Below are 16,998 nucleotides of genomic sequence, written 5' to 3' on the forward strand. Positions count from 1 at the left end.
GCGCTGTGTGCAGCTTCTGAGAAGATACGCTATTAGCGTAGCGGGAGTGATGCAAAATGCGCAGCCGACTTCCTCGCTATGCTAATAGCGTATCTTCTCAGAAGCTCCACACAGCGCGCCAGTTTAAGTAGTAACCAGCACACGCTGTATGCAGCTTCTGTCGCAACTGCAGGGCGCAGATGCCATCCGCAATTAAATCAGCTCTCGGCGCCCATCGGTTGCGACATGCAATGAAAATTATTAGTGCCACCCCAGATCTGACTGTGGTATCTTATGTGCCCCCCCTATATATTGTTCCTAGAGTCACCACTGAGTACAATAAATTGATTACCCTCTACCATGAGGCCTGTGTTTTCTCGACATCTGTAATTGTGGGTTTAATTTAAAGCGCCAATGCTTTCTATTGAGCATGGATATATGCCATGGGTAGCTGTATTATTACAAAAGGAAAGGGTTCCATTGTTTTCAGAGGTCCCCTTTAATTGGATTTGTGGAAAAAAAATGGCAGACTTGGGGCCACCTAAAATCCTTTCTTCTGAAATAGTACCTACTGTATATACAACTGTGATTAATGTAATCTGTAGAAAAAGAATTTCCGTTACCTGTCTGGTAGATGAAACAAAGAGAAAGCAGAGCTTATTAATGAGGAAAAATCCATGAATGCCGGCAATCATTCCCATTATCTTCCACAGGTACTGTTTCTCCTCTAAGTAAGGTTCTTCACTCTTTCCATGGTGATCATGGGACATGTTGTCATGGATACCCAGAACCTAGAAATTCATAAATGTGAAATTGTATTAAAGTGGCTCTCAAGCCAGGTTTGGTTATCACTGGCAGCTTCAGTACTGGATCATATGGATAATGTAAAGAAACATACTGTCTAGTTCTCATCCCAGCTGTTGAAGACACCACTAAGATGAAGTGGAAAAAAACTGCAGGTTCAGTCACCTGTTCATCATTTGTGACATATCTACCACTTTCTGGCATCCTGACATAGCTACCATCGTAATACGACTGGTTTTGGGTGGATCAAATGAGACTTTGAACCTGCCTCTCTTTAATGTGACTAGAGGCTAGGTGTAAAAGTAGGTCTTAAGATCTGCTGGGGCTTGTAGTTTGGTCATGACACAATGATGGTATTGCCAACCTTATTTAAGAGGCAACAGGGCTTTCAAATTAAAGCAGCTACATACATTCCAAGTGCAGCAAGACAAAACCTATTGCAAGACTTACAGTTTGTATTTATTTAAGAAAGCAAAGAACAGCCTGGGTAGAAATGCCCATCCCCTTCTACCATGCTGTGGAGTGGAACATTTGCTCTATGTGGGGAAGCAGCAGTCTCTCTGCAGAAGGCCACCCCACCCCCTTGTTGATTCAAAGCTAGAGCTCTCCAATTAGCAGGAAATGTGAGCTTTGCCGATTCCAAAGCTATAGGTCTGACTTAGCAGGCGGCGTGATGGACCTCTGCAGAGGGACCACTGCTTCCCCGCAAAAAGCAGGGGTCCCACTCTGCAGCTGCTGCTTATGCTCAAATGCATCACCAGGACCTGCTGCACAGAAAGTGTTCAGAGGATATAGGACAACTCTGAATTTCTAACAAGATAAACAGGTATTTTGTGTACTTATCAAACAGATATAACAAAATACTTCCAATTCCAAACAGAGCAGAAGGGAGCAAATAACATAAGCTCATTGTTAGAGTTAATATATACTTTAACACATGGTCAGAATTTTGGCATCACAGAGAAGTTTCCAGCAAGGATATGTCTGTGTCCCACATAAATCTAGCATATTCTGAGGTTTGGTGCAGGCTTTAAGACCACTAGCTCAGTGGCTCTCAACTAGTGAAACCCACATTTGTTCTTAGTCATTAAGTCACGACCCAAGTCGCACTACAATGGATTGCATGGCATTAGGGTACCACGTGTTTATTTGAGGGTGTACGAACTGTAGGTGGAAGGTGCGTTTGGGGTAGCATTCAAATGAATATCAATGCAACACACCTCCCGCACCAGAATGAATGGTAGGTGCTATTGTGTGGTACAGTTTAACAAACTGTACCAGTGTGAACGGGCCCTCAAAAACACTGACATACATACACAGACACAATCTCACACACTCAGACATTCTCACACACACATACACACTCGCAACATTTTTTAAATTTTAAGATCCACCCAGTCTCCCTATCTTAGGAGAACTGGAGTGGATCCTCAGCCTGGAGTCCAGTGTGGCCTGCTGTGCCGTGATGGAGCTCCATCCATATGTGCATTGCTTGTTCAGCTCAATTGCGGGCCCTATGGAGTGCCGGGAGCTAGAATGTGACGTCACTCCGGACCAGGCACCTCTACAGGACACGTGAGGGAGCTGTAAGCAGTGCAAGTAGGGATGGGTGGAGCTCCCGCGCGGCCATAGCCCCATCCCATCTCACCTTAAGCTTACACTCGGTGCCGGCCACCAAATATTGAATGGCTGCTTGGCATGAGAACTGACAGTGCAGCACTAGGGGGAGGCAGAGGAGGCTAGAAAAGTGGCAGGCATGCGGTGAAGAAAGAAAGAAAGAAAGAAAGAAAGATAATGAAATAATTTAAAAAGTAAGACATTCCTTGTAGGGAAAGATAATTCTAATTGGCTCCAGTAAAGATACTTCTTTACCTGGGGAATGAGATGCAGCAGAGCATCACCAGACAGCGTTCCGACCGCCAATCCCACGAACAACTGCAGGATGAGTTTGTAGCTCTCCTCACAAGAACTGAAGATGATAAGAGTGGCGCCAAACATGGACCCGACTGTCAGAAGCAACACTGCAATTGTGCTATAGCCATATCCTAGGAAACATTGAAACATAGAATTTGTGTTATCATAATAACAACGCCTTTGTGTATTTTATTTAATGTTACATTTTGTATTATTATTAATGTGGTATTTTTATAAAGACCAGTCACTACTGCTCTCTCTTCTTGTGCAGGGTGACTGGTCTTGTATCATATGCCCCCTCCTGTAGTTTTCTGCAAGCAGGCTGTATTGGGTGGCACCTTCCGGGCCCCTCCCGCAGCACTGCTCTCTGGATAGGAGGATAGTGATGGTGGCACCATTACACTTACAAGGTAACACCTGAGACACACAATGTGGATTTATGACTATTGAGGAATATATTTAAAGCCCATTTCCACCTTTGCGGAGGTATTTAAAAAAAAAAAGCACATGCCAGCAATGAACACCGATTGTACATGAAGCAGGCATATGCAGTTGCTGTATATGAACACATAAACTTACATTTTTGTTGGCTTTTCTCTTCATATCCTCATGGAAATGGCCGCAACTGTGCTCTGCAAGTAATCTGTGCAAGTTACAACTGAGCTCTCTTTGAGCTTTATTAGTATTCATAGTAGCACCCCACCCCCTGGACAGTGTATTGTGTGCAAAGGCAGAGCTGGTGTTTCGTGATTACACAGAATCACAGGGAAGGGGGCAGCCTGCTTTACAATCCGACTGCAGTGTCAGACTGAGTTTCCTGTGGATAAGATGTTGAATTTCCAGGATTCAGGCCTAATAAAAAGTTCATAAAAAATGAAGAAAGCCTGCAATGTGAGTCATAAAAATGTGTACACATCAGCACTGCACCTCTACATTACCACAATAAATGCTAATCACTTACAAAGGTGGAAATGGACTTTGTTCAGCTTCATAATACTTCATACATATAAGTAATTACACATTTATATAAAAAAAGATCAGCCTACTAATAATATAAGTATAAGACTTACTTTCTAGAGTGGTTGGAGGAGGGAGCTGAGTGCTCGTATTGTCTTCAACTGGGCACGTGCAAGAGAGAAGTTGATGGATAATTGCTGGGCTGATCAGTTTAAAGTGATCCCGGGAAATTGGAGACTGGCTGTTTTGTAAGATGATCTTCACCAGTTCATAGGAAGAAAAGCAAAACTGACCCTGAAAACATAAAGTAATCCACAATTAAAATATAATTAAAGGGTTATTAAACCCTCGCATGTTTTCGCATATATCTACTGCATATATTTTCTGACATCCCCTATAGTAAGACTAAAATTAGATGCTTTCTATGGCTCATCCATGCCTGTAGGGAGGCAGACGCAGCAGCTATTTCCATTACAATGCTGAGATTGCGCCAAGTGTTTATAATGAAGACTAATCTTTCCATTCAGGAATCAATGTGAGAAAGGATATGGTGAATCAAACAGCTATTCCTTCATCACAGAGAGAGGTATGACTCTGCTAAATATGCTAAAATTTTTGCAAACGTAAATAGTTTATCTACAGGCCCATTCAGACTACGGGCCCATTGTGGTAATACGGATTTATTGTGTGTTACCGCAATGCATGCCAACTCATGCCTTCAAGTGTGGTGTGTTGCCGTGAAAGTCATTGTGAATGGCACCCAAATGCACTATGCATATGCAGGCAATGCACCTACACTGCAGCACATCCCAACACTTATGTTGTGCGATGGGTTGATATAAAAGGATCATGTGCGTTGGGGGCGTTGGCAGAGCTTTTAAAATGTAACATAATGCATAAGTACATACAACACTGCCCCGCTAGTGTGCACAGCTCTGTCTGGTAGGTCAGGAGACATGATTTTTCTTCTGTTTTTAATTAAACACATACCTGCAGACTTGGTGTTTCTTTATCTGCCTAAAGTTCATCTTTAAAGGAAGGTAGTAGACTTGATACTGCTTGATATACAAAGTGTTTACTTGAAATCAGATTTGAAATAAATCTGAATTTTCCTATAGATTTGAGTGGACCTGTGCTTTAATTGCTAATTAAGTCTTTGCAACTTTTTTAGGACCATGATGTCAAGATCTTCCTGCACCCTTTTCACACCTTCTAGTGTCACTGTATGAGCTCTGTATATATACTACTAGGGAGAATACACCAGGGCAGGGGTAGGCAATCTCAGCACTCTAGCTGTTGTGGAACTCTAACTCCCATGAGGCATTGCAAGACTCTAGCAGCCACAGGCATTAGTCTCAGAGGCAGAGACATTATGGGATTTGTAGTTTCAGCACAGCTGGAGTGCCAAGGTTGCCTATCCCTTCATTAGGGGGGGAAACACTATCACTTGCTCTCTAGTGTCTTCTGTAGGGAGCACAGTGGATAAGTGGGTTGCATTCTAATGTGCATATCTAGGTTTTCTGGTTTGCTTCTCACTGGAAACACTGTCCATCCAAGAATCTGTTAGAATCTGTTATGGAATCAGTTCCCCTCTGTTGTTGTTCTTCTTATAAATCTAATGTGATGTGCAAAGCCTTACCTGATTCCACCCAGCCGAGTCACCTCGCGACTCGGGGATATTATGATGGCCGTCTTTAGGTTCGTCACTTCTTTCCACTGACGGGACAGGTAAGGGTTCATGATTTGTCCCAGGTATTACAAGGCTTCTCATTTTCCTCCTATGGTTGTGGTCTGTGTGTTTGATGCATGACATCACTCCTTTCAGCCTCCCAATAAGTTCATCAATATCTAAGGAACAGTCAGTTACCAGTTATTTGTATTAGAAGAGGATCTATTACAATTGAATATCTTATATGTGACTAGGGTATTAAAGATGACTTGTACCTGATGAACAGCTGCCTTTGCCATCACCCTCCCCTTTAACCCCCTTTGAATAACCACAACATGGACACCAACTGGAGGTTTAATGACCATAGCAGTCTTTTATTAAAGTTATATATACCTCATAGAACAACAACAGCAGTCAAATAGGTCCCAAAGTCCTTTAAGGCATGTTCATCAATACACGTATTTGTGCACCCATAAGATAAGCCTCCTTCCTCAGGAACACCAGCTCAAAGACAGTTGCACCCTTAACTGCAGATACCGCCACTTACCACTATTAAACCGATATTACCTATTAAACAGAGGAAGATATGGGAATGTACCTAAGACAGGCCCTACCCACTTAAAATTTTACCACAATGTCCACCTTCAAGGACTTTGAAAACCCACCTGCTGCTACAACAATACCCATCAATACCCCAAAATATACAAAGCGATAAAACAGCTACAAAAAAAATAATTGGAAACAAAAAAAGGTATGTGGGTGTGAAGGTTGCCCAACCACCAACTCTGCGGCTGGCCAGAGGAAAAATCTCACACTGAATTACTGCACAGAACTGGAAGAAATACAGAAAGCTCACCAAGATTCACGGAAGAATGCACAAGCCTCTGGTATGAGGACAATATTTGCTTATCCCAGGGTTCAGCTTTACATGGGGAAAGTAAGAAAAGATTAGAAACTCAATATGTTTTTCTGCTGTAGGCTATGACGCCATTGGAGAGATTTCCCTGTACTTTTCCATGGAAAACACAACTGGGGGAGAAATTGAGGATCAGCTCCAGTGGAGTTGCACACAGCAGTGAAAGACTGATGGAGGTTGTAGGCATCCCCACTCTAAGAAAAAAATGTATTAATGGTGACCCTGTTGCAGTAATTTCCCCTCATTTCCTGCCTTGTTAACAATTCTGCGGAATATACAGTGCCAAGAGTGTCACCTTGATAGGAAGTCGAGGGAAATTTCCCTATAGGCAGAAAGAAGCAATGAATGGAGCTCCACTTAAAAGAGCTAATGTCTAAAAGGGAATGCACGATTGATTTGTATATATACATACTGGTATATACATTCATATAAATAAAATGAGAATGTATATTTGGTTTCTAATAAAGTTCACTTGCCTGGAGCAAACAGCTCATTAGTTCTGTTTAAAGACTTGAAGATGGTCTCAGTAAAGATGTCTGGAGAGGGAAGTGAATATTTTCTGATACAGATACGTTGGATGGATGCTGTCACAATCACTTCAGCCAGTCTGGGAAGAGTCAGTTCATCAATACTGTGTAATGATCCAAAGTCTTTCTCCAGGGAGTCCACATCTGTACACTAGGATGTAAAAAAACAAATATTGAAATAAAAATGGGAGGAACACATTGCTATATTGGTGGCTTTTCTAACTTTACTACCACTCATGCAGTTCCATCCATTAGTGAGGCTGATTTATAAAACTGCGAGCAAGTAATAGTCAAGCAATCATGAACCTGTTTTTCCCCACATAACAATCAGATTTTTCTCTTTATTTCAAGTGTTTGTGTAGCCAAAACTTTCCTTTTTATGTTTTGGATAGAGTAGGGAATGGTTGAAACCATGTTTGAAACCAATGGTGTGTTTTCTGCTTTCTCCTTCCCATTGGGTAGATTTAACTTTACTTACTGTTTTGGAGACACAACAGAAAGTAAGAGAGAATCTCTACAAAGTGAGGGGAATGCCCCTTAAAATGGAGAGTATGGCACAATCTTGAAGGTGGGGGGAATAATATACTAATATAATGAACACAACACAAGGGACTGACCCCTTACAGAAGGAAACATACCATTTGAAAATTTTAAAAGTAAAAGTCTTACCTAGAAGCAGACACCAGGTGAGCTCTCCACCAACTCACATTTCCCTGTCCAGTAAGTGGCCACTGAGGGGGGCATATTGGACAGAGGAATAGCACATAGCAGGGCTTAGACACAGACAGCGCTTAGGGGAACAAAAGAGGCTTTTCTGGCTAAAAGTAAATGATAGATATCATGATATCATTTCTTAGAAAGGACTTTTTAATACTCTAAGGTAGAGTTCAATTGAAAATGACTCTGTGGGCATTGTGGAGACATTCAAAGAGCAGCCACCTATAAAAGAAAGTGGTTTATACTCTGGAAGGTGGTGTGTTGAAACTTTGCTCTCTTGAAGAGCTCTGGTCAACGCTGCTATCTGATATTTAAGGTTGTGTTGGATAGCGCATCCCTCCCTAGGTATTGAGGTTCTTCCTGCAACCCCTACAATCACTACTGTGTCCTGTACTGTGTCCTGTAGTGATATGATCTTAGAGAGGAACTGCTGCACTCCTTACCGGAACCCCTATGTACAAAGGAGGGTGTTGTGGTAAGCACGAATGGCGCCGTGTATCTTCAGATATGTAGAGAACGTTACCAGCATACCTATGACTAGTGTCAACAATCCATCTCCTTTATTGATGCAGACTGTCAAATAACAGCATTTCGGGGCCATGCAGGGTCCCCTTCATCAGGTTTTAATTTCAAAACCTGATGAAGGGGACCCTACATGGCCCCTAAACATTGTTATTTGACAGTCTGCATCAATAAAGATGGATTGTTGACACTAGTCATATGTGTGCGGGTAACGTTTTCTACATATCTGTAGTGATATGAGGCTCAGAGGGAGAAACCACGGCGCTTAGCAGGAAACATGGCATCTGACAAAATTCAAACGTATCGGATAGCAGTGGCACCCAGAGTTTCTCAAAAGAGCAAAGATTCATCACCAGTGTGGTAAGTATAAACCATCTTCTTCTTCAGGGGGCTTTTGGTTAAAGTTACCTTGTGACAGGGTTGCTTTAAATTGTCTGCTTGTTTCATTGATTCATTTATTAAAGATTGCTATAAGGGTAAGTATACACCTCACCCCTTGTCCATCAGATATCTGGAAATGTTGCTTTGTTGCAAGCAGAATGTCCTCCAGTTCATTAGAGGACAGGTAATGGCAATCTTCGTCCTTGTGTAGGTTTAGTAGATTGTTGCGGTAGAAAAGGTAGTCCATGTTAATGACCCCAGCTCGAGATGAGCAGAAATCTTCTTGATTCAATATATAATACAGGAGAATCACTGATATTTTCTTCATGGTGTCCTCATTTAGCTTATCGCCAGGTTCCTTCCCAACCATTGAAAGAATTGTTTCTGCTTGAAGGCACTAAAATTAAGGCAATACACAGTAATTAAAATTACAATTCAACCAACTCCTTCTAAAACTAATATATTGGTTTTAAAAGGTCCACTTTACGCACAGCTCTCCATCCCCAAATATGAATGACTTAAAAAAGCAATAGAAAAATAATGTTTGTACAAAAAAAAAAAGCAACGTCACTATGTACGAGCTATACACTCGAAATCTCAAATTTATACTGGACTTGAAATGGACTGGATCACATTCTCATGAGATTATGATTATGAGCACCTAACTCTCCCAGAAAGCAGCATTGAGACACAGTGACGTTACACGTGCCTCCAAGAAGAGTAGGAAGTCAGGCCAAGGTATTACTTTTTTATGTTTTTTTACAAATTTCTTATTTTAATCACTTTTTTTTCTGATTAAAGAGAATAATATTTCATCATTGAATCAGAGGAGAAGCACAAACTAATGTGAAATAATCTCACCACTGGAACAAGAGGATATCATTCAACCCACCATTGCCCACCACCTAATATCATCTATTAACTAAGCGCCGAAGGCAACCGAGTGAATAACTGAGCCGAAGTGAAGTGAGCCAAATGGCATTTGGCTATTCACTTCGGCCCTTTACGGCTGATTTCAGCCACACATCGGCTAAAATCAGACGTACATCAGCTGGCTTTTGGTTCCGCTTAAATGCTCAGCATATTCGGCTCAGCTGAAGTGAAGGAGCTGTTCAACTCAACTGATCCAACATCTGGATCGGATAAGCCAAACCTCCGGCAGTTCACTTGCTGCCGTTCGCCCCTATTCTCATAGGGGCCAAACGGCAGTGAGTGAATAACCGAATACTGCCAAGCGACATTCTGCTCAGTTATTCTACTCGCTACCTCCGAGGTAGAGGCTTCAATATGCATCATAAGAGCTGCAATTTGAATCCAGTAATATTGTTATGTCCTGATGAACATAAGAGCGTGGAGGAGGACAACCATTCAACTCTATGGAACAGGGCATTTAAGCACATCACACCCTTGTCGGAGACAAGAGTTTAGCTTCTTGCACTTTTGGTAGATCAAAGTCATTTACATAGACTATGAAGCTGTGTAAGCATGCCAACTTCCACTCATAACAGAATAATAGCACTCACCCTGCGTGCATCATTACTTGTCACAACAAAATACAAGATGTCAAGCTGCAACTTTGATGATGCAGTTTGAAGCCAATGTACGAACCTGCTGTTGTTCGCATCACAACTGTTCTTTCTATAAACAAGTCAATAGGAATCCAAAAGGAGCTCAAATCAGGTTGATGCAGCTTAGAAGGTAAGTTGCCGGTCAATCAATATAACCCATAAGGATGGTCCTCGTGATCCAGTTTGGGCCCAGTTGATCTAATTTGAAGTGACACTAAACTCAGGAGTTAAACCTTAAAAATGCATTCAAGTACCTTAACTATTAACAAAAATGTGTCTTATTTGTGTATCAAAGTAGAGGAGAAAATCACCAGCACTCAGTGATATAATTCAATGGGGTTGATTTACTAACCTTATAAACACGCCACAAACAAGTATACACCTCTGTAGTGTGTTCCCTCCCAGCATGATCTATTGGTGGAATCTAAACACCTTTGTAGTGTGTACACACCCAGCAGGTGTGTTGTGCAAAGCCAAGCATGAATTGCAAGGTGATGTTGTGTAAATTATCTCTACGTTGATGAATGCAGGAATGTAAATGCATGAGCTAACCATTTTTGTCTAAACGGTGAAGCAGCATTATATATGCATCATGTGCATGATTTTTCCATATATGGCATTAGTGGAAATATGCTTTTAGAGACTTGCATGCCGCTATTAGAGCGGCGTGTAGCCTATAGTGCATGCTACATGACGCGCAAATACATAAAGGCGCCATAACGGCGTGAAAATGTGACACGTTGCTCGTGTTTGGTTGATAAATATGTTTTGCTGTGTAAAAATGCACACGCACCTGGTGCGTGCTTGTGTTTGGGTTAGTAAATCACCCCCAATATGTCCATTTATTGGACAAAGACGTCACAATAACAAGAGCCAACGTTAAGAGACCGCACAGGGTCCCATCCTCAGGGCAGAAAGACGTGACCTCACCTCACGTCACGTCTTTCTGCCATCCGTGGTGATCACTGCGAGCACCATCTTCTATATAGGCCTAGACTGCTGTAAGGTGTGCGGAGGGCTCCCCTATTTATCCACTTATTTGTGTATCACTCGGCAGTAGATCCTCAAATCATCTCTGAGTTGGTGCTGACACTGTCTTTCCTTCTGGTGGGTGGCTACTTTTGTTCCCCATGGTCCCGTGTGTGTTGTAAAGTAGTCACCGCTGCAAGCTCACTCCCGTGATGGACTACAATCTAAATACCAATTAGTAAACTAAAAGTGTGATTGTAGTCCATCACAGGAGTGAGCTTGCAGCGGTGACTACTTTACAACACACACAGTGATCATGGGGAACAAAAATAGTCACCCTCCAGAAGGAAGGACAGTGTCAGCACCAATTCAGAGATGATTTGAGGGTCTACAGCCGAGTGATGAACAAATAAGAGACATTTGGTACTTGAATGCATTTTTAAGGTTTAACTCCTGAGTTTAGTGTCACTTTAAGCTTTCTGAACATTCTGCAATCATCCACAGGAGTTGGGGTAAGTGCAAACCACAGGAGTCTCTGTGCAGTTGTTTATGTATCTGCCACTCTGCCACACAAGAAACATCCCAATTCATTTTAAAATCTTTAAAACATATTTATATATTTCATTGAAATGTATACTTTTACACCTCTGCATATCTAACAAATAATGTATCTACCTATGATTAAATGCACTTGCCTAATAAGCACTGCATGTTTGCAGACTGTCTGGAAATATTTTAACCTCCTTTTCAACTTGGTGCTTATCCACTTTTCAGAAAGCACTGTGCCTGACAAACACTGAGCTTTTCTGCTGTTAAAACATTCAAAGCACGTAGCCTGACACAATTAGTTGTGGCGCAGCATGGAGAATCTCATTGGAATACCAATCTTGTGTCCTGCCAAATGCACTGCTCCGAACTCAACTCTCACCAAAGTTTGAACACTTTTCTATCTTAAAATCTATGTTACTCATTAATCGATTTAAACATATTAAATGTACATATTATGCAAAATAAACAATTGTATAAAAACATGTTATTTCATGCTTGTGAAATATTTAATATGTCTTATAGAATATTAAAAAAAACAAATCTAAGATGCTGTTTTAAGTAGTAATACATGTTTATAAATATGTAAATGTGAAAAATATAAAACAAAGTAGAAACAAATAAAAATATAACATAAGAGAACAAGAAAAAAGAAAACACTAAATAATATGATCTGAACATTAAAAATTAAAAACCACAAAAATAAACAAGAATTTAAATATTCAAAAACGGAAGGGCGCTAAATAAAGTAAATAAATCCCAAAATAAAAAATGTATATAAGCATTATACCAAAATTGTCTAAAAAATAAACACAGTCTAACTATTAAAGATAAAAATAAAAATGTAAAAATAGAATATATACTATTAACATAAATATAAATGTGATGTATATTAAAAAAAATTATAATCATAATTTAATTGCTAAATCTACTTACTGACCCGATTACAAGTTTGTTGTCTGCCATATAAATTACCAGGGCATTCAACTTTTTCCAGCAACAACGTTAAAGCCTCTTTAGAGCTATTCCTGCGGAGTTCAGTTTCATTCCCAGGCAAAAAACTTTGAAGAGTTTGTAGCAGTCTATGGCTGTGGGTCTGGTTGGTTTCCTCATGGCGGGATTCAGCGTGCTCTTTCATGAAGATTACACCAAAGGCTGAGAAAAAGGCTATTATCCAAAAGGGATGCTTCTTCCAATTCCACATCATGCTTTCTCTTTTGCAGCACCAAAAATAAACATCCACAACGTGTATATTATCACAGGCTTGCTAGAGCAGGACGAGGACTTTACAGGTTAATAGAAAATAGAAAAAGCCTGCTAAGTAGAATGACTGCAATGTGTTTTGAAGGAATTTATTAATTGGTTCACTAAGCTGATTTGCAGTGACAAGCTGCTTCTAAACAACAGGGGTCTGTGCACAGTTTTCAGCATGAAACAGCCAGGCTCAACACCATCAGGGCCATAGGAAATGCTGCTGGTGGGGTTTTGTTTTTTTTTGTCAAATGAATCATAAAAACTTTACTGTTATCAAGAACAACATTTATCCATCATAGAAGACATATTCATCTGGTTGTGATTAACAGATTATGTGGATTGGAGCAACATTCCCCATATATATTCCCAGATAATTCTTCTACAAGTCATTCTGAATTGAGAAAGCTAGTTGGATGACCAGTGAAACATCTTCATGAAAAATACAGCAAGTCCAGCTGCTTTAACTTATTTTTTACAGATAAGGTGATATAACCTTGTTTTCATTTTTAAATCTGCAGTTTTCAAAAATAATGTAGCCACCATGCCCTGAGCAGGAGTGTCTATTTAAATGTAGCTGTCAAGATGGAGCCAGTCTGATTCTGATTAATAGTTTGGCTTTCTAAACTCTGGTGATTGTTTGCTTTTGATTGCTGTTGGGGAATGTCCCTGGCAATAGTGTGGGAGGGGCTTAGGAATGTTTGTATCTCCCTAGCCAACCATTTGTAGGTTTATTGCCAGTGGTGCAGGCTGGGAGTGTAACGTCCGTACCTGCCGCAAGCCAGATGCGTTCCAGCGTGGACCGCATCAGCCGCGTCACGCAGGCCGCTTTCCGCCCAGAGGGGGAGCTTCCATGCTCTCCAGCGTGGAATGCGGAAGTGACGTCAGACCTCATACCGAGTCCGCAGCTGTGATCCATTTCCCTGTCCTTGCAACCAGGTGCCTTACAGGGAGTGGGTATAATAATTTGGCAGTGACTTTGGGCAGCCAGATTTCCCCCAGGTTGGAGGCCTGGATGCTGTGCATTGTCTGATCTTCCTAGGCCTGCTGCTTGAGGAGGGTGACCATGTGCTTGGACTGAGGCCTGGGTTTGAGTCCTAGTACATGAAGCTTGGGGATGGAGATTCTGTGGAGGAACTTCAGCCTTAAGTAGGAGCCTTAGAAGATGGGTAGATGTTTGGTTCTTAACTGAGATATGGTGATTTCTCCCCAAGGAGTCGGTAGCTGCAACATTGAGTACCTTACGTCCAGGAATTGAAATCACAGACTACCAGGATGGCCAAAAAAATATTTACCTGTGAAGTCTGTAAGTACTTTTGTCCTCTTTCTGGAGTCCTAAAGTCCATGGATGTTCTTTTCCCTAGCCCCCTCTACCGAAGTTATCAAAAACATTTTCTGCAAGTAAAAGATCAGCAGCATGGAGTCAGTATTTGGTCACCACTGGTGGGTTGGTATGTGCTTTGGTGTAGCTATGGAACTGTGTACCCTAGGCAGGGCCAAGTCATCCAGCGGCCCCTTAGGGGGTGAGCACTATAATAATACCTGATGAGCCTGTCCTAAAGATCTAAGATTACTTACATTAAGCTGGTAACATGTTTTTACATTTAATCCACAATTAAATTCTATTTTGTTTGAACTTTAGTACTATTTTCCCTCAGGTTTAAAGCAGAATTCAAGCCAAAATGTTATAGTTCTTGATACCGTGGGGAAGGGTTAGAACATGTGTCAGGTTTATATTGCTGTTTCTGTAGCCATTGGGGAGATTTTCCCCCACTTTCTATATGGTCTGTGAAACAGGAAATTAGCAAAATCCCTCCATTTGGGAGCACAGAGAGCTATGCAAATGTTTAGAAGTAGAGTAGGAAAGGGGACAGCCCATGTCAAGTTTTAATTACCATCGATGTCTTCTTTCAACTTTCTGTGTGCTGATAATTACATTAAGTGAGGGCAAATCTTCAAAGCAGTGACACACAAGGCAATAACACCATGCTACGATTATAACCCTTTTTCCCTCTAACCAAACCAAAGAATAGTTTTTAGCTGGAACTAGGTTTTAACATTGGGGTTTCAATGTAATACATATTGGCTAGATCCACATAAAAATACTACTAGCTAATAACTAGTAGTAGTCACATTCAGCTGGACATATTCTGTGTTATGCAGCTTGTCCAAGCTTCTTTTTTCAGTTCTAATGAGAATCAGGAATGTACCCCAACATTTACAGCCACAGAGAAAACTCAGTCATCCTAATTCAATCACAATAGCATGTATCAAGGCCAGGGGCGGACTGGGCCAGGGGGGCAATTGCCCCCGTGCATCTCAGATGCCGTCACGAATGGCCCAGCAGAGGGAGTGAGCCACTGCAGCTGCGGCCACAGCAGACCCCCCCCACAACCAGGGTCTATGGAGCCCCCCACTGACCACCAGGCCAAGGTAAGGTGACACAATTTTTTTTAAAAAATCCGGGGACATTTTATCCCCAGGAACATAAAAAACTTTTTAAAAAATATATTCACCTGTTTCTTGCATCCATCAAAAGTGCAGCCTCCCGTCTCCCATGCTGTTAGAAGCTGCATACAGCGTGTGCTGGTTACTACTTAAAACGGCGCGCTGTGTGCAGCTTCTGAGAATATACTCTATTAGCGTAGAGGGAGCGATGCAAAATGCGCAGCCGGCTTCCTCGCTACGCTAATAGCGTACCTTCTCAGAAGCTGCACACAGCGTGCGCCCGTTTAAGTAGTAACCAGCACACGCTCTATGCAGCTTCTGACAACGTGGGAGACGGGAGGCTGCACTTGTCGGTGGATCTAGGGAACAGGTGAGTATTGAAAAAAAGAAATTGGTTTATTTTTTGTTCCAGGAGACATAATTTGTCTGGGGACGTTCTACTCAATCCGGGGACTGTCCCCAGAAATCAGGGATGAATGTAGGGCTGCAACAACTAATCGACTAAGTCGATTATAATCGATGATTGAAAAAGTTGTCAACATTTTCAATCATCGATTAATCAGCTTTCGATTAGATGGCCCTGTTCACGGCTTCACACACGCCGCGTGCCGCACCTCCTCCCCGCCTCACGCTTGCCACTGCCAGACCTGCCCACGCTCCAAACGCCGCACCTCCTCCCCGCCTCACGCTTGCCACTGCCAGACCTGCCTGCCCACATCCACGCTCCACACGCTGCACTTCCTCCCCGCCTTACGCTTGCCACTGCCAGACCCACCCGCCCGCATCCACACTCCACACGCTGCATCTCCTCCCCGCCTCACGCTTGCTATATATAATGTACTATTGCTGGGTTTTGTAGTCCTCTATAGCTGGTGGTATTCTGCATTGCGCTGTATAGAGGACTACAAAACCCAGTAATAATATATTATACAGCGCAATGCAGAATACCACTAGCTATAGAGGACTACAAAACCCAGTAATAATATATTATACAGCTGGTGATATTCTGCATTGCGCTGTATATTGTACTATTGCTGGGATTTGTAGTTCTCTATAGCCAATTCCATTCTGCAATGCTGTACAATGTATTTCCAGGATCGCAGCAGTCATGCACAGGCACAGCCCTGACGAGGCATCCCTCCACAACCAGTGTGCTTTAAATTTCCTAAACCGATAAATACATTCACACTACTGTTACATGGATGGCAAAAGTGGCAGACAGGGGTGGGGAGAAGAGGCAGAGTGGGAGGGGGGCCAAGTTGCTGCACCGTGGGCCTCTGGGTTGTACTTGCCCCCTGGGCTAAACGTTGCCAGTCAGCCCCTGATCAAGGCAGATGTTGATTGTCCAAGAACAGGATGGAACGTTGCGGAACCACTCTGTTCTAATAACGTAAAACTGGAACAACTATTTCTAAACAGGAGTTGGGTCCTCTGACACATCTGTTTTCCACCTACTTTAACATCTCGATCCTGGTGATTTGGCAACAATTCAAACCTTCACTCATGTAAGTCGAAGGATTTACACCTATTACAGATTTTGTAATTAGAATAGGGTAGTTCCACAATTTCCACACCTCCTATCCTGTTATTGGACAGTCAATATCTGCCTTTAAACATTCCATGATGTTTGGATTAAGGAGGAAGAGTTACCTGTGTGGATATAAATCCCAGGGTATCTTTCAGTCACTGATTAAAACTAAATAAGTGTCTTGGATAAGCTACACAACATCTTCAACATAGCAGAACAAGACCAATTGAATGTGAATAGCTAATACTAGCTATACCATAACATGGACAATTGAGAACCTTCACGGACACTACTAGCTAATG

General features: G+C 41.9%; 1 protein-coding gene across 1 annotated transcript in view; it reads right to left on the reverse strand.

Moving 5' to 3' along the window:
• SLC39A12 (solute carrier family 39 member 12) overlaps positions 1-12,910 on the reverse strand; it is a 33,626-nt gene extending 20,716 nt beyond the window's left edge. Inside the window, exons 1-7 of the mRNA XM_018564169.1 lie at positions 12,410-12,910; positions 8,499-8,783; positions 6,716-6,917; positions 5,294-5,502; positions 3,768-3,948; positions 2,656-2,828; positions 603-770 (exon numbers count right to left, since the gene is read on the reverse strand). Coding sequence (XP_018419671.1) covers positions 603-770; positions 2,656-2,828; positions 3,768-3,948; positions 5,294-5,502; positions 6,716-6,917; positions 8,499-8,783; positions 12,410-12,676 — 1,485 coding nt within the window. The 5' untranslated portion in view covers positions 12,677-12,910. The remainder of the gene's footprint in view (positions 1-602; positions 771-2,655; positions 2,829-3,767; positions 3,949-5,293; positions 5,503-6,715; positions 6,918-8,498; positions 8,784-12,409) is intronic.
• Between the last annotated feature and the right edge of the window lie 4,088 nt (positions 12,911-16,998).

This window comes from Nanorana parkeri, unplaced genomic scaffold, assembly GCF_000935625.1.
Source record: "Nanorana parkeri isolate BGI_ZX_2015 unplaced genomic scaffold, ASM93562v1 scaffold23, whole genome shotgun sequence".
Lineage (NCBI taxonomy): Eukaryota > Metazoa > Chordata > Amphibia > Anura > Dicroglossidae > Nanorana > Nanorana parkeri.